Source organism: Parambassis ranga, chromosome 21, assembly GCF_900634625.1.
Source record: "Parambassis ranga chromosome 21, fParRan2.1, whole genome shotgun sequence".
Lineage (NCBI taxonomy): Eukaryota > Metazoa > Chordata > Actinopteri > Ambassidae > Parambassis > Parambassis ranga.
Window position 1 is genome coordinate 2,145,011 of NC_041041.1, and position 17,932 is coordinate 2,162,942.

General features: G+C 44.2%; 1 protein-coding gene across 13 annotated transcripts in view; it reads left to right on the plus strand.

The window, feature by feature from the left end:
- The first annotated feature begins 656 nt into the window (after positions 1–656).
- The window catches only part of mycbp2 (MYC binding protein 2), a 45,599-nt gene continuing 28,323 nt past the window's right edge, over positions 657–17,932 (plus strand). For 7 of the 13 annotated variants that reach the window (XM_028393528.1, XM_028393530.1, XM_028393535.1 and 4 more), the window contains exons 1-18: positions 657–1,403; positions 2,966–3,041; positions 7,125–7,340; positions 8,896–9,049; positions 9,140–9,336; positions 10,295–10,537; positions 10,776–10,847; positions 10,940–11,036; positions 11,120–11,193; positions 12,394–12,532; positions 12,737–12,813; positions 15,066–15,270; positions 15,355–15,519; positions 15,607–15,765; positions 15,855–16,059; positions 16,161–16,306; positions 16,705–16,815; positions 17,103–17,207. In XM_028393528.1, coding sequence (XP_028249329.1) covers positions 1,126–1,403; positions 2,966–3,041; positions 7,125–7,340; positions 8,896–9,049; positions 9,140–9,336; positions 10,295–10,537; positions 10,776–10,847; positions 10,940–11,036; positions 11,120–11,193; positions 12,394–12,532; positions 12,737–12,813; positions 15,066–15,270; positions 15,355–15,519; positions 15,607–15,765; positions 15,855–16,059; positions 16,161–16,306; positions 16,705–16,815; positions 17,103–17,207 — 2,719 coding nt within the window. In that variant the 5' untranslated portion in view covers positions 657–1,125. The remainder of the gene's footprint in view (positions 1,404–2,965; positions 3,042–7,124; positions 7,341–8,895; positions 9,050–9,139; positions 9,337–10,294; positions 10,538–10,775; positions 10,848–10,939; positions 11,037–11,119; positions 11,194–12,393; positions 12,533–12,736; positions 12,814–15,065; positions 15,271–15,354; positions 15,520–15,606; positions 15,766–15,854; positions 16,060–16,160; positions 16,307–16,704; positions 16,816–17,102; positions 17,208–17,932) is intronic. The other 6 variants (XM_028393533.1, XM_028393534.1, XM_028393529.1 and 3 more) reach the window with 5 other exon arrangements.

A 17,932-nucleotide genomic window follows, 5' to 3' on the forward strand; every position in this document is an offset into this window, starting at 1 on the left:
ATGCATAACAGTGTGAGCAGCATCTGATGCACATTTCAAGTGTGTGCACATTAACCCCCTCTGCACTGCCTCCGCTCCTTCTGCACCCGTGGTGTCAGAAGGTGAATAAAAATCTGCATTTGGCTTCGCTTCAGTACTCCAATTTGTTTAGTATTTTTTAATGAAGAACCCCCCACAGAAGAGCAATAATCAGAAGGGTTAATGATCAAATCGAAGGGTGTAATCCTTGTGCAAGCCATGTGTGAGATCAAAGGGCAGAAGTCAGCATTAATCGTCCCCTGTTTGGATTTAATGCACATAAAATCAAAGCAGCTTTAACGGCACACAGCTCAGTCAGAGGGAGGCTGTGTGTGTGTGTGTGTGTGTGTGTGTGTGTGCCAATTTTAGATCAAACTGGGAGGGGCCCATACTGGATGGACTTCTGCAAATTAAAATGTCCAAATTCCAGCGGTGCACAGAATAAAATACCCCCTCTGTGTGTGTGTGTGTGTGTGTGTTCCATATGCAGCCCTTCACCTGAAAAACAACAAAAAGCATCAGCATGATTGTGCACACAGAGGCGATTGATTAAATAAATCAATGACAGCATCGTTCCTGTTTAGCCGTATGAAAATATCCCGGCATGCTAGCGACGCAAGACTCAGCCAGGGAGGGGAGGAGGAGGAGGAGGAGGGTTGATGGAGCTAAGATGGCAGCCCAGCTGAGGGTGCTGCCTCTCCGCCGGGGTCAAGAAATATTCAAGGAGGCATCGAAACAGAAACACGACGCGACACATTCTGGAGAGGAGCGGCGTCGTTTTCACTTTCTTACCACAGATGTTGTGATGGCGTGAGAACATTTCTGTTTCTGGAGGACGAGCACCGCGTTGACGCTGTGGCCGGGGATCGGAAGACCATAGCTGCACCACCTCCACCACCACCACCACCACCAGATTAGCTACAATTTGCGCTTCTAAAAAAAAACCGGGGACCGTGGATGCTAATTGTGAGACCGTATTTCTGCAGCTCGGAGCGGACAAATGATGTGACAGGCGGCGGATTTACCGAGCAGCGGATTGCGTTGGATGGCTCCATATGATCCGGCTGTGATATCGTTTGTGTGATATATGCATTGTTCTGCAAAACGATGATGTGTGCTGCTGCTGCGGCAGCGGCCGCCGCCGGTGGAGGGATCCTGCCCTCCTTATCGCCGTCGATGGGGCTGGGTGTCAGGGTCATTTCTGGAGCAGGAGCCGATCTCTCCAGCATTGGTTCGGGTATGGGTTCTTGCCCGACGCCCGGAGCCCAGTCGGATTGTCGGACTCGGTACCAGCTTTTACTCTCAGGACGAGCTCTGGCGGAAAGATACAGACGGATTTATACAACCGCCATCAACGATAAAGAGCAAGGGATAAATCAAGGAAGGTGAGTCGCTAAATGTGAAAAATACACATATTGCAGTGGCTGGTCTGTCATTCGTTTGGGCTAGCTGGGCTAACGACCGTAAGCTAACATTAACCCTTGCTCAGCGGTGCGTCAATTGACACCAGCTAGCTAACGTACACTCAAATAATACGCATATTAGTCTTTGTTGGGTAGGTTTACTTATGTCAGACAAGCAGATGTTTATACTATAGGAAGTGTATCAGGAAGTATACAGTTTAGGTGTACTCTTTTGCGCGGCTAGCTTGCTAGGTAGCAATTTTGGCTGTGACTTCCTTAGCTTTATGGGAGCTAACGTTACGTGGGTTCACCGCTGAGCAGGCGTCTACTCTCCGGATGCTCTAAGACACTGTGTTTTTAGCTAAACAATGACACGTCTTTATTAAAATAAAACCACCCCCCACTTGTTTTTAAAGACACGGAGTCAAATAAAACCACGTATATCTTAAAGAAAACAGCTAGCTAGCTAACTGTCATACCAGCAGTACGCTTGGGTAATAGGTGTTACCCAGCTAAACGTAAACAAACACAGCGCCTGTGCAACAACTATTTTATTTTTTTTGTCAGACATTTTTTAAACATTCACATTTTGCACTGTCATCATTATGTTATGTTACAAAGCCAGCTAATGTGTGGGTGTGTGTGTGTGTGTGTGTGTTTTTTTTAGGCCTAACGGCGTCAGTTAGCTAGCTAACTAACGTTGTGAGGCTTCACCAGGTTATTCTAACGTGAAGGATTAAAATAACAACACAACATAGAGCTTATAAAGACTGACAGCACAACAAAACACAGGATGACTGCAGCATATTGATTTTTTGTTGTTGTTGTTGTCTTTAATAGCCTGAAACGTGAGGCATGTTTGGGTGAGGTTGTGTTGGGATGAACTCATTTGCTTTTCTGGCATAAGCGGGTAATACAGTGACGTCATTGTAGTCGGTCAGGTTGTAGTCTGAGGAGCTGCATCCTCCATGGACACTGCTTTCTTATGGGCCCTTAATAAACTGCTGGAGCATCATCAATATTAGCATCTTTTATTTTAAGTCCAACTTGATGACTGAATTTTGGTTTTGATTGGTATTTTGAAAATCACTTATCGGGTCCCATTGTGATCAATGGGGAAGAATTTAGGGACATAAAGCTGCTGGAAATTACTAATATTCACCAACTTGTCAATACACCTGCTGTACAAGGATGTGGGAGACATAGAACCATTTCAACAGAATAATTTAACCTTATTGAGGAGGACAATTAAAAAGATATGTAGCAGCAGAATAAATAGCAGGTAAATTTATTTTCTGCATTTAGTAGCCAGTAGTTTTTAGCAATTTTGTAATTGACCTGTCCATAAAATGCAAAATGTGTCTGCACCTGTTGGACTTCAAAATGTAAATGGGGGACACTGTGGTATTTTTATTAAATGTGTTGGTCATGCTTTTAAACACGTGCTTAATTTGACAGTTTGAAGGTGTAAGGTTGGAATTGTTTTGTTCTCCAATTGACTTTTTTTGGGTTTATTTTGCAAACTAAGCATTATTTCCTTTCAGGGGCAAGAAGGCGTTGAGTAAGAAGAAGCTGAAAAGGCGGCAGAAGGTCAAGTCAAAAGTCAAATCACGAACAAAGGTAAGATTTATTGTTTTGACCAGTTACATTTTCGATAGTGTTATTTGTTTATTACATGTCTTTAGACCGGTTTCAAAAATATGTTGGCTGTTTTAAACCTTCAAAATATTCATGCAATGCATAATGCATAAAATCTGAAAAGCTTGAGTTCAAGCAGTATGTAATAGCACCTAATAACATCGTTAAGGTTGCTGCTGACAGTATCTGTCAGAGCATTATGTAGCATGGGTCAGTCCTCCCAGCTGCTCTGACTCTGCTGAGTGAAGCCCACAGAGTAAAGATGAGGTTTGACTCTCTGAAGTCTTGATGGTGTTTTCATGACTGCTGCTGGTCGTCAGGTGCCAGTCAGCTCCGTCCACACATGAAGATGGAGGGGTGCACGGGCAGAATGTCAGACACATGGGAGTGGCTCTGACTTGTGCATGGTGGCCTGTTGCCAGGCGACCTAATGTGTTCCACATCTCCACGGCAACAGTCGCCTGCCTCCGTCTCCTTCACTCAGCCTCATCTCCATCAGAGGATGTGGTTCTGTTTTGGCTCCGAGGCAGACTCTGCAGGTCTAACATGGGTTAACCATTTGATTCTCAAGTTATGACAACAAACACAAGTCCCTCTTAGAACTAACCCTTTAGTTATTCTCTTGAGAATGAGAGTGCCAGGAGAGATGAGTGTGATAACAGAAAAGGACTGTTCTGACTTCATCAGCTTTCACCTCAAAACTGTTCCTGACAAGAAATTCGACCTAAAGTGGGCCCGACAGTTAAGTTCTCTTCAGGTCTTGCAACATCATAAGATATTCGTAGGAGACAACTGAGTGGTAGGCCTGGCTGGCAGGCAGGCAGGCATGAAAACGTGGGCTTTAACACGGGCAGTCACACTGTATTTGAAAGTGTTGTGCTCACTCTCGCTCTGTCACGCATCTGACACTGGCGTAGTCGCACAATAGTGGAGCTTGAAAGCTCTTCTTCTTCTACCCTTTGTCTGCCACTGTGCTTATAAAAGACGGGGAATAAACACTCATCATCCTAATGAAATGGGTGATGTAACGTCTTGGGTGCAGGCAGGTGTGGGATCTGTCTTTTTAAAAAAAAAAAACTGTAATTATGATAATGTAATAGTACAAAATAATACAGTCAGTGCAGCGTTGAGATGTCCATGTTTATGCTTTTTATGTTATTATTCATGTTGTAGCCAGCCCACAATGGAACCATGATTTGCGGCCTCTCTTTGTACCCGTAGGCACTGCCTTTGGGCCAAGTGTTCAGCAGCTTTTACTATCCAGTTACTTTACTTAATTACTTTGTTGTGGCTAAATAAAATAATTTAATTTTTTTTCCTTTAAGCCAGCAAAGCTAAAACATGTAACTGTCTTAGTTGTAGTCAGGCTCTCTGTACCGGCCTCCTAAATGGCCATTAAATCATCAGCACAGAGAGAAAAGCAAAAGAAACCATCACATGAGCGGTGAGAGGAAAGCTGCTAATCATTAGCAGGTCAGTGGGTTTTTACATACTCGAGTCTGCTAATGTGTACCACAGGGAAGTGTTAAGTCAATAACTTTAAGGATATATTTGGGTAAAATAACAAGCACTTTCTAAGAAGATGGTAATAAGCCACTGTAGTGTGTCCAGCAGCGCCTGTGTTCTCCTGAACTGGCACCTTTCAGACTAGTGCCTGTTCCCCAGAACGAGGAAAGAGCTCAGTGATGTACAGCTTCACAAACCACTTCTACCGCCACCCATCTGTGTAATACCTGTTAATACTGTTGGTAGTTTATATTGTTTTTACCTTGTCCTATTTTTTACTACTGTATTGGTGCTTTCCCTCATTGTGGGGAAAAAATGGTTTCTTAATCTTAATTTAGACAGTGATGATGATGTCATCACTGCTGTGGACCACATTCTGGAGGTTCTGGAGGACTTGGAGGTCTTCAAAAAAATGGATCTGTACGCTCCAAGAAGAGCTGGACTTACTGCAGGAGAGATAAATGTGCTTTATGCTTCCTCCTACTGTACATTCTTACAGTAAATTATAGCCGGTTCCATTCCAGACTTTCAGATTGTAACCAACCATTGTTGGAGACAAATGAGATGGAGAATGCATAGAAATAATATATGGATAGGTCCGGTCAGTATGCTGGATTTAGGTCTTTACCCCTAAATCTTTTGTTTCGCAGTCATCTCCCAAGAAATCAATGTTTCCTCCCCTGTTGCACGGCTTTAGGTCATTACAGCATCTCTCTCTGTGTAAATGGGTTTAAGTGGTTTTTCCAGGCAGTTTTCTCATCAATGCTGTACAGCCAGTTGTTCACAAGCAGCAGACAGTAGTGATTTGAGCTGAGAATGGATGACCTCTCTCCCCAAATAGATGACATCACCCTCTGTAAGCTGTGATGCCAGCAGCGCAGCACTGCAGGAGAGCTACAATCGATCAGTGTGATTCTCTAGAGGTTGCCTTAGGACTGTAGATAAAAATGCCTCTGTCAGTGACGGGGAGAAAGCTGATCAATTAGTTTATCAGGTTTCTTTGTGGAAGGTAGTTTTCTCTAGTTGTAATGATTATTGTGGATTAAAGTGCTGAAGCTTATTTGTAGTGATTTTATTGAACAGTTGGCTTGCTGTCTTCATTTATATCAATGAGAGCAGCCTCAGTCTCACAAACATCTCTTAGTGGATGCTAATTTTAGCAACATGATGAACCGCACCATCCAAAAGTTCAATCAGTGCCTCCCTAAAGTAGTTTAAACTGGTTTAAGATGGATTAGGATTATCACTGTAGATAAGAAGAATTTTACCTGATTTTACCTTTTGTTTGGTGACTGAAGAGTTTTGACCATGATGGTGGCGTTGGAAGTTGTCCTGAACGTCCTGAACCTCCTGCATCCTCTAGTGTGTTGCCCGAAAGCCTGCACAGGTCCACAAAAGTCTGCTCCTGCTCGGACTTTCTTGTGATCTTAAGTATTATCAGTCAATGGGACTGCTTGCCTTTCTGAGTGCCGTCATTGCTTTGATTGAAATGTGACTAAGTTCCTCGTCCAGACATGATCAGATGCTGTCGGATTAATGGAGAGAAGTGTGTCGGACAGGGGCTTTGTTGTTGTCTTTTAATTCTTTTTTTTAAACATTGATTCGTTTTTTTGTTTCATGCCTCTTAAGTTTCAGAAGATGTTCTACAGCAAGTCTGTGTTCAGAGGTTATGTAGAAAATGGGTAATTGGTTTTGTAACAGGGAGAGCTGTGCTAAGCCGATCTTGAAATGGAGAAACGCTCGCCCAGTGTGTACAAAAGTGAGCGTCTCATAAAGCAAAACGAGGGCTTATTTTTTAATTCCTATGGTTTTCAGTGTTCTTTTGTTTTGTTTTAGTTGAAATGCAACAGAAAACATCTGCTCAGTCCCTCCAGGTTTATTTTTGGGGACACGTTTCCCTGAGGAGTTGTCAGATGTGATTTTCCTCATAAAGCTGGAGGAGAAATTAGCCCATTTGTTGTGGTCAGTAAACATGTGCGTTGGCGATTGTGCACTAAATTGTTTGAGTGGAGAGACGAACCCAAGTGAAGGAGTTATCTGACTGTTCATGCGAGATCATGACAAATATGACAATATCAAATATTCTAAAGATGAAGTCAAAGATGTTGATGTGTGTAATGAGGACTATTTTTAGAAGAATTGATACTTCCTGTATGAAATTGACATTTTTAGAATAGAATAGAATAGAGAATAGAATATACTTTATTAATCCCTTTGGGAAGGTCCCTCAGGGAAATTTGGGTACCAGCAGCACTACAACACCAACAGTCAGAGCAAGAGTTAAATAGAATAAAATAAAATAGAATAAAATAGAATATAGTGCGGTAAAAAAAATAAAATAAAAATTAAAATACAATAAAATAAAAAAAATAAAAATAAAAGAAATAAAATAAAAGATAAAATTAAAAGATAAAAGAAAATAAAAGAAATAAAATAAAAATAAAAAAATAAAAGATAAGAGGAATTATAAGGGCTCCGTGTGTGGTATGCTAAATAGCAAGAAAAGGACCTGCTGATTTTGCTGACCACCTCCACCCTCTCTGTTTTTTTTTCCCACAGGCGGAGAGTCTAGATGGAGCCCTCTGTGTGCCGGACATCAAGCTGCACAGCAACCCATCTGCGTTCAATGTCTATTGCAACGTGCGGCACTGTGTTTTGGACTGGCAGCAGAGAGAGGCCTCCCTGGCGCTGGCCTCCAGGAGCTCGGTGCAGAGCGGCGACTCGGACAGCGAGGAGGAGGAGGAGTTCCGCGAGCCAGCCGTGAAGCTGCCAAAGGTGAGAGCAAGGGAGGAGTAGTGCTGGCTGCAGGTAGCGGTGTTTGGTACTGAGGCCACAGTTCGCCTGTTGGAGAAGAAGTAGAAGTACAAATTAAGTCTTGCACAACTAATCATGAATTATAGACTTCAGACAGGCCCTGAAATATAACCTGAACTCTGTCCTACTTTTCTGTGTCTGTCGTGTTATCGCTTTAAAAGGCTTGTGACAGCAATCGAACACCTCTGTGCGTGCTCGTCCTTCACCGTAGTACTAGTTGGTTGGCGAGTAAGCACAGAATTGCTGCACAGGGATTGCTTTAATTTGTGATGCTCATTATGGTAAACTGGGAAGGCTGTTTTATCCTCTTTCAGACAAATTAAATCAGCTACAGATGATCTAATGTTTTGGGGGGATTTAGCTTTAATTCCTGCTTATAATAACAGTTGCCCGAGCCATATGTTGAGAATCTTTGCAGTGTTTATTTCAAATAAGTATTATTGACAGATACATAAGTCTCATGAGCTCTTTGAGGTTTCACAAAAGTCAGAAATGGTAAAAGACACAAAGATAAGCTTGGAAAAATGTCACCACAATCACTTTGTTTATACATTCCTCCTGGCCAAAATAAATAGTTTGTACCAAGCAGATCCTGTTTTGACTCGAGACCCACAGTCACAACAATTCAGTGACTTTGTGGCTGATTTGCAGGTTGTGTTTGTAGAGAGCACAGAGAAGATGAGAGGTGACAATAGACATAAATAAATAAATAAATACAGCACGACTCAGAAAGTGTGGTATGGTGCTTTTTGACAGAAACGGTTTACTTTGCATGGTAAAATGCTTCCAGTAGAGGTCAAACTGTAGCACACGGAGCCACTATTCCTCTCCAATATACAGATTTTATTGTGTAAAGTGAAAATGACGAGTTCAGCTTTTGCGTTGTCATGTTTTTAATGATTTTAAGGCTTCAGATCTGTGTCATACTGCAGAAAAAGATTGATTGTGTCGGACATTTCTGTATATTTCTGACAACACAATGCCCACAATGAGTAAAAAGTGACCAGAAAGAAGTGTTCAGAATCTACTGTATTCCACTTTTTGTGCAGGATTATCTCATGTACTGTTTGCACCGATGCTGAACTTTCACTGTTACCAAAAAAAGCTCTTGACAGAAATAGGAAAGGACGTTGCAGCATTATTTAATTCAATAACAAGCCAAACAGAGCAGGAGAGACAGAACGGCATCATTTTCTGGGACAGAGTTCTTCTCCACACGGCCAAGTAGGTCTGTCATTATAGACAAAAGACTCGTTGTGGATGTGGAAGTCAGCAGCAGTGAGCATTTTTTGAGCTGCATGTTTTATGAAAAGGTTGAAGAAGCCTTGCTAATAAGTAAACATCCACTCCAGAAGGTTAAACCTTTTTTTTTATCAACCTGGGATATTTACAAGACAGAAGAATCTAGTCCCATAGATTTGCACCATGTTGGTACATTTCAGTCGGAGGTGTGGCACAGAAACATGGTGTTCATTGGCTCATACAGATGTGCTTTCCCTCTTGTGTGTTTCTGCAGATCATTGGCATCGGCCTGTGTGGGGTTTTTGAGCTGATAAAGGAGACTCGGTTCTCGCACCCTTTACTTTGCCTGCGTAGCCTGCAGGCCTTGTTGGACATGCTGCAGGGACAACAGCCAGAGGGCTTCCAGACTGAGCCGCCCGATGTTCTAGGTAAACCTGGAAACGCCCCAGAGTCTATTAGATGTAATATGTGATTGCAGTCGGTTTCTAACATGGTTTTTTTCTCTTTTTATCTCACAGAGTCTCTTTTCCAGTTGTTGTTGGAGACGACGGTCCGGAGCACAGGACCCAATGACCCAACAGGGCAGGCCATCACTGCCCTGTCCTGCGCCTGCCTCTTCAGTCTGGTGGTGGCCTGGGGGGACACGGGCAAAATCCTGCAGGCCGTCTCTGCCATCCTCACCAATAACGGCAGCCACGCCTGCCAGACAATACAGGTAATTAACCACCACGCCGTTCAGTGGCTTACGCTTGTGTTGTTTTGTGATGTTCTTGGCTCGAGCGACTCCAGATAATCAGGTGTCAAAACATTGTTTTGTCTGATGAAGCTTAAATAGAACACAAGCTGGAAAAACAAGAGTTCCTCTAACAACTGTTTTCCTGAACACCAGCAGCAGGAAGTTTCCTCCATTTTAGTTTTCTTCCATATTGCGAAGCTTTTGTTTGTCAAAGTGCATCCAAAGTAACCTCTGCCTCCTCCATGCTTTCCTCAGAGCAGACAGACACTCAGCTCTGCGTCTGGGCAGCACAAATTGAGTTTTGGAAAATGTCAAGCTGCTCTGATCCTCCTGTTTGATTATGTTACCCTGACTGCATTCCTCCGCCAGTTACATAGCTGGTCTTCGGTTTTCTTCCTTCTCCGGTTTGTCCTTTCTCTCTCCTCTCTCCTGTCTCTTGTTCTTTGTCTTATAGCCCCTTATGCCTTTCATAGAAACAGCTGCAACATCTTTAGTAGCGCTAACAGCAGGCTTTGTAACCAAAACAGCTTTACCTGTGCATGAAAAGAATACCGACATTTGGTTACAGCTGCACAGGCTCGCACATTTTATCCCTCGCAGGCATAGGCCTGTGTGTTTTTCCTCCTGGTTCCTCGTCATTTAGTTATTGACTGGACTGTGAATCATCACAATGGCAGGCGGGCTGCCGAGAAGTGTTGGCTTCCATGCTGTGCACGCCTATGTGCATTTTGTTTGTCTGTGAACGGTGAGATCAGTGGTACTATGTGCAATAGCTGCTGTGTGTGTTTGTGAAAATGCATTCAGGCAGAAAAATAAAGAGAACAAACTGTACAGGTAAACAGAGTCTCAATCACTGATGAGCATGTGACATGATTTAGCAAAAGAACAACATATTTACTGAACATTCTCTCTTGTTTGTCTTCTTGCGTCTTACCAGGTTCCCACCATTCTCAACGCCCTGCAGAGGAGCGTACAGGCTGTCCTGGTCGGAAAGATTCAAATCCAGGACTGGTTCGGGAACGGCATCAAACGAGCAGCACTGATGAGCAAGTGGGTCCTAAAAGAGGTGGCCATTGATGAAGATGAGCGCTGTCTTCTACAGACTGACGGCTCCTTCCTCTACCTGCTCTGCAAGGATGGCCTCTACAAAGTGGGGTCCGGATACAGTGGGACTGTCAGGGTACGTCATATGACCTTAGACCATGTCTGCCTTCCGCTTTGATTTGTGCTCGCTGCAGAATCAGAAAGGCTGCTTCAAAAACCGTACGCTCTCCTGTTTGTTTTTGGTTTGTGTGCCAACATGTCCAGTGTTTGTGTTGTTGTTTCACCTCTGCCAGCAATTAATTAGAGCTTGTCAGTGTTTGTTGATGTCTGCTCATATGTATTCAATCCCCCCCTCCTACCCTCTACCCTGACAGGGCCATGTGTACAACTCCACGTCTCGAATCAGGAATCGGAAGGAGAAAAGGTCATGGCTGGGCTTTGCTCAGGTGAGTCCAGTGAGATGCAGGTTCTAGCTATGTAGCACTGAAAGCCCATCTTGAATCTTAACGTTAATAGAATCACATGTATCTGTTCTCAGGGGTACTTGCTGTATCGGGACACAAATAACCACACTATGTCGGCCCTCAAGATCAACCCTGAGACCCTGGAGCATGAGGGCACTGTCACCATGCCAGGTGCGGAGAAAACACATTTTCTGACTAATGTTGTCCAAAAACCAGCAAAGTACTAAATATATTTACTCGGACTTTGTTTGCAGGTCAACATTCAGATGGTCAGAACATCATCTTCACAGATGGAGAGTACATCAACCAGATCGCAGCCTGCAAAGATGTGAGTTTAGTGTTTAATGCCAAAGCTTCTCATCGGCAGAATCTTAAGTGGCTACATCAGTGTCAGCCTCATCAAAAGGGGGGAACATTGAGGCATCATCAGAGTGGGGGAAGCCCGCAGTGACCACAGGAGTCCCCTCACTGAACATTTCTGCTGCACACATAGCATGGACACATACTCTTTACATTGTCTGTGATGTGTCTCACCCGGAACCACTACTCAGCTGTGTTAGTTTTGCGAGTGATAAATTCATACTGGAGGAGGCTTGAAGTAAAAAGGGAAGAGCAGCAATAACTATGATTACCGTTGGTTATCCTCTTGTCACATTTATACACATAATTGTGCAATCAGGTTCCCAACAGCGCCGTCTTTGTCAGGTTTGCAGCTGTGTGATCTCCCTTTTATTATGTCTAATTGCTGTTTTTTTTTGTTAGTCAAAACGTGGGGTGGTTGTTCCTCTTGACTTGACCTGTGAAGCATCTGTCACTGCCTCAGTAAAAGAAGTATGCTCAGCTGATCACCAGCTGTGCCACACAGGGGTAGTGGGGCGTGTAGCTGTGTGTGTACATATATATATATATATATATATATATATATATATATATATATGAGTGTGTGTATTCTCCTGAGAGCTTAATCTCACAAGCGGTTATATGCGTAAACTCAAAGTAATGTGAATGCGGGTGGGGGGAAGGGAGAATATAGGGGAATCCATATATCTGGCGTTGCGGCTGGGCTGTCTCCTAGAGCTAATCAAGTGGGAGGAGTACTGTATGGAGGGAGGGAGGGAGGATCAGGGGAGTTCTCAGAAGCTGCATGCATGTTTACGGAGCAGCCTGCAGATTCAGCTGCTGCACAAACCACTTACAGTTACAGTTTAATGACCTGACAGGCCCAAGTGCTCTGCTCTGCTGGAATGAAAGCACTATGGATGGCTCCGACCACCACACAGTGGACGCCACACGCAGCCTTTCATCCATATTTCTCTCATGTCTTCCTTCACTTTCAGCCACTTCCCCTGCAGTCTTTCTGTAGTTTCATCTCTAGCACAATTAACACTGACACGGTTTTATGTTGCTATGGGCAACGAGTGAATGCACAGGGTTTGTGATGTGACCCAGACGTACATAGCGGGGATGATTTACTATTGTGTGTACTCTGTAGTGATGCTGTGAAGCTAAACAGTCTTTCCTCCTGCAGGACGGATTTGTGGTGCGGATCTATACTATGAGTTCAGACCCGGCCCTGCAGCAGGAACTGCAGCTGAAGCTGGCAAGGAAGTGTCTGCACGCCTGCGGCATCTCTCTCTTTGACCTCGAGAAGGATCTGCACATCATCAGTAAGCCATACAAACCGTACTGATATTTGTGAGGTAGGGGTTGTCATATGCTTCTGTACGCCTGCTGCCACATCGTACTGTAGGTGTGTGTACAAGGTTGGAAATGTGTCGGAATTGGTTCAAAACACAGAGGAATAAAAAGCAAGTGTACTTTCCAACCTTGTCTCCGTGTGTGGCTCTAAATAGTATGTTGTTCTCTCGCAGGCACAGGCTTTGATGAAGAGGCAGCTTTGCTCGGAGCGGGGAGGGAGTTTGCTCTCATGAAAACTGCCTCAGGAAAGGTGAGAGTGGTGGTGGTGGTGCGGTGCCTAAAATGTTTAGCAAAAAAAAAAAAATGAAAGTTGGAACAGCGTCAACTGCTGAGCTTAAGAGCTTTTGTCTTGCTAATGACAGACCACGCACTTTAGAGGGTGGAGAGGAGCTGAGAGCTCAGACTGAATTGTGTTTTAGTGCATTTTTTCTCCCTTTACAGTGACTACACCAAGCCCTTCTTACAACATTTACATTCCTGTTGTTTGTGACATCTGTAGGTAGTTGGCTACAGTCAGATTATCCAGGATCATGTACTAAAGCCTAACAGTAAGATCAGTTTTCATGTTTTGGAAATATTTGGTCGCCCTCTTTGCTACATTGTCTTTCACAGGATTAGTCTGTTTTTTTGTGCTCTGGTCTTGGTAGTGGCTGTGTAAGTGCTGAGCTTTTAAAGCTCATAAAATGGTCTCCCTGCTTAAATAACTGGAAGTGATGAGTGCTTTTTGCCCAGCATAGCACTGGTTTTTTTTTCCTTCAGTACAATAGATGTTTACCACTGCAGGAACTTCCCCTGAACTGGCACCGTAAAGCCTTCATGTTTCCATTTCAGTGATGAGCCCTGTGCATTTTTAAGGGGCACTCAGAAGTTCCTCCCCTATAGTTACTAACTGTGCTGTTATAAGGTGGCCCAGACCTTCACATTTTTCTCACGCTGCTAGAACCTCATTCTAATAGGAGGAATGTGTTGATCAGTTCCTGCACTCAATCACACAGTTTTGTGCCAGTCCTGGGTTCCTGCAGTCATAGAACACCTTAAGAGGAGCCCCCAAAATGGTGCCCCAAGAACAGCCCGTTAGGTCCTATGGTGGAAAAACACCTATTCTCATAATAAGTTGGTATTAACACAGATTTTATTGAAGGTAAATGATCTTAAATAGATAAACCAGGGGAGTAGGATCAGTTCTTATAAAGAAACACTCTAAGTCTTCTTCAGTTTGTTCCAGTAAGAAGAGAACTATGTAGGTGGTTGGGAAGGGTTGGAGGGTGTGGTTGTTTTCTGACTTGGCTGTAGGTGTGGCGCAGCGTGCTTCTTTTGCAGATAGCAGTCCAGGGCAGCTCCCTGTTGCACATTTGTCTGTGGAGAGGCCTAATCTCACAGCACACTTTATCTGCAGATTACCCTAACCCAGACCGGCTGGACGGGTAAAAATAGGAGCAGCTGACCTGTAGCTTGGCCCAAAGTCGGCCCATCACTTGACCTGGTGATTGTAGCGTTGACACGTGATGTTGTTGTCACAGACTGACAGTTTTGGTCTTAAAATGATGTAATTTGCAGATTAAATGTCAGACAGTACGAGTCTAGCTGCAGATTTTCAACGTTTCACCACACCTATGTGAATGAGTTCAGTGGATCACAGGCTAAAGGTTTACGTGTAGTTCCAGGCGTATGCAGCTTGGAGGATTATGTGTGCAGGTTACTGGGACACCATTATGAGATAACCAGAGCGATCGCGAAATAACATTTCCCTGACAGAAATACGAGATATTACTTGTCCATGTACAGAGAGGTGGCAGCATACGTGCTAATGTTTGAGGCACTGCGAGCAGTATTTTGGTTACGGTACTTAAACTCTGACACCCTGCACTGAAAGCATGTTCCCTCAGAGACAAGCAAGGGGGAATGCAGGATACAGCAGAGGAGCAGAGGTGCCCGGTGGAGTACACAGTAACCCCTAAAGTCTTGTTTAGTCAAGGAACTGGTGTCTTTGATCGAGTCATTGTTTTCACCACACACACATAAAAAGGGGGGCCTGCAGTGTGTGTGTGTGTGTAAATCTGTATAAAAAAAAATATATTAAATTTAATCTGAATTCTCTTTAAAATGTAGATTTTTTTGTGCTTTTTTATTGATCTGACCGCATTATAAATAATTTATATTGTGGTATATGTTAGTATCAGCTGATGTGATTTTATATTTCCCAGCCCAATGTGCAGTGCTCCTATAAGTATTCCGTCTTTGTGACTGATGACTCATAAGAGTAGAACCATTAAAAAAAAAAAACAGACTATGCTGCAATCCTGTTCATTCCAGTCTTTTCTGTGGCATGGGTGCAGCAAACAGAATAAGAACAGGAAACATGAGTGGCTTACATTTCTGGATGTTCCTCATATTTTAAACGCAGCATTCATTCCTTAAAGAACACTGTTTTACAGCTGTGGATGTCCCGCCAAAGAGACCATGACCCCTTTTGAACACCTTCTCTCTTTGTCTGTCTCTCAGATCTACTACACTGGAAAATACCAGAGCCTGGGTATAAAGCAGGGCGGCCCGTCGGCTGGAAAATGGGTGGAATTACCCGTTACAAAGTCTCCCAAGATTGTTCAGTTCTCAGTCGGCCATGATGGCTCTCATGCGCTGTTAGTAGCTGAAGATGGAAATGTGTTCTTCACAGGCTCAGCTAGCAAAGGAGAGGACGGAGAATCCAGTAAGATAATCTGCAGGCTGGACACAAAACTCTGGTCCAAAGCCTAAATGTCTTCAGGTGACGTATGCTATTTTCCTTTTGCAGCTAAAAGCCGCAGACAGCCCAAGCCGTACAAGCCCAAGAAGATGATCAAATTGGAGACGAAGACGGCGGTGTACACGGCGTGTAACAACGGCAGCAGCAGCATCGTCACCAAGGATGGAGAGCTCTTCATGTTCGGCAAAGATGCTATCTACAGTGACAGCACCTGTGAGCTGATGCAGATGTTTAACGTTAACATTTATGTGTCTGTAAATATAAATATCCACTAATATAACTCTGCATTGCTCTCCACAGGCCAGGTGACTGACCTCAAAGGTCACTTTGTAACTCAGGTCGCCATGGGAAAGGCTCACACATGTGTTCTGACCAAGAACGGTGAAGTGTGGACGTTTGGAGTGAACAACAAGGGCCAGTGTGGCAGAGACACTGGAGCCATGAGCCAGGCGGGGAAAAGTGAGCACAATGCACAAACACAGACCAACAAAATACACACAACGGCAACACTTCATGTTGAGTTCACACTCCTGTGTTTGTTGCTGTAGCGTTTGGTGTAGAGAGCATGGCCACAGCTATGGACGAAGACCTGGAGGATGAGCTGGAGGAGAAGGAGGAGAAGAGCATGATGTGCCAGCCAGGCATGCACAAGTGGAAGCTGGACCAGTGTATGGTTTGCACAGTGTGTGGAGACTGCACTGGCTACGGTGCCAGTTGTGTGAGCAGTGGGCGGCCGGACAGAGTACCAGGAGGGTAAGCTACAACAACTGGGAACTAACTGTGGACTCAAAAAAAAAAAAAAAAGTTCATCTGACTGTGGGGATGATCTTTTAAAATATGAATCTGTCAAACAGTATCTGTGGTTGTGGGTCTGGAGAGTCTGGCTGCTCAGCGTGTGGCTGCTGCAAGGCCTGCGCCCGGGAGCTTGATGGTCAGGAGGCCAGGCAGAGAGGCATCTTTGATGCTGTAAAGGAGATGATTCCACTGGACCTGCTGCTAGGTATGCCGGCTCATAAAATATGTTCCATCCTGTTTGCATTCATTCTGTAGACCAGTTTCACCCCATTTCAGTCTAATAAGTCATTTGCATGATACGATGCAATATGTTGCTCTCAGGATAAATATTCTTGCAAGCAGTGCATCCTTCTGAGCTCTGCCAGTGCACTGCTGATGCTACACACGCTGCATTTGCTTGAACACTGTATTTCACGCGCTTGTCGTTGCTCATCCTCATGTTGTGCTTCTCCGTCACATCTCTCCATCATTCATTGATGTGTGTCTTGTTTTGTTCTGCTCTGCTTCATCTTCCCTCCTCCTCCTCCTCCTCCTCCACCTCGTCCTCCGCCTGCACACCTGCCTGGGCTGCCTGTACCTGCGGCCTTTTTTTGTGTTTTTTAGCTGTGCCTGTCCCTCCCCCTCCAGGAGTGAACATCGAGGAGCACATTCAGATCCGCCAGGAGGAGAAGCGACAGAGGATCAACCGCCGCCATAGGTTGGAGGAGGGAAGAGGTATGGACCTGAGGTAGACAGAAGGGGACTGCAGTTAAGGAAAATGAGTGTGTTTTGGGGGTGTTTTGTATTGATGGTACATAGACACGGGCAGACTGGGGCCACTGGGATAGCTGTAATCAATAGTTGTGAGCTTGGGTGTTGTGCCTTGGTGACTTCCCCCTTGCTTGTGTCTACATAATATTTTTCGGTGTGCGTGTGTGCAATGTTGTGATGTAGTATTTATCATGTGTTCTTTCCCATTTGTGAGCATTGTGCATGCATGTGAAAGTTTCTTTCTCCCCCAGGCCCCCTTGTTTTTCCTGGTCCCATTTTTATGAACCAGCGTGAGCAGGCCCTAGCCAGAATAAGACCCCTTCAGGCACTAAGGCATAAACGGGACAAGCACAAAGGTACTATGGTCTTCACTAACTCAACGGGTGCAGAGACACCCCTTTAACTCATCTCCCAATCTGGCTGTCCCGCCCACCTCCTCTATCACTCTCTAAAGGCAGCACTGTCCACCAGGTCTCATGGTACCAGACAATACAGCCTGCTGGCAAGAAGGACTCACTGTGACTCACAGGGGATAAATGACTGCAGTGTCTTTAGGCCGTGCTACATTTTGAATTTCATACCTTTAACATAGGAAGGATTTGATTCGTCCGGCACTCATTAGAAAATGGTAGTGAAGAAGCCTAGTTATTATTATTATAAGCTAAAAAATCCAAAAACCACCACCATGATCCTTTAGTTTGCAAAGAAATCAGTACATTTACTCTCAGGTGGAATGTCTTTTCAGTGCTTAAGGGTTTATCTGGGCTAGCTCTGATACGATTGGCAGCGCCATCATATACATGTCTGGGTGGGTGTGGGGATTTTAGATGATTTCTCTGTAAACGCAGCTTTTTGCCATTCTCAACATCTGTCTCCATTCAGGCTGTGCTCACATCATTTGGCACTTTTTGACATAAAATATATGGTAACCAGCACTGTGAGCACATCAAACATAACACACCAGACAGGAAGACAAAAGACAGGAAGAAGACTCTTTATGATGATAGGAGGTGGCCCTTTACAGTAAATTATACATTTATAAAAAAAAAACCTGCATAAACATGCTCAGTAACCAGGACTG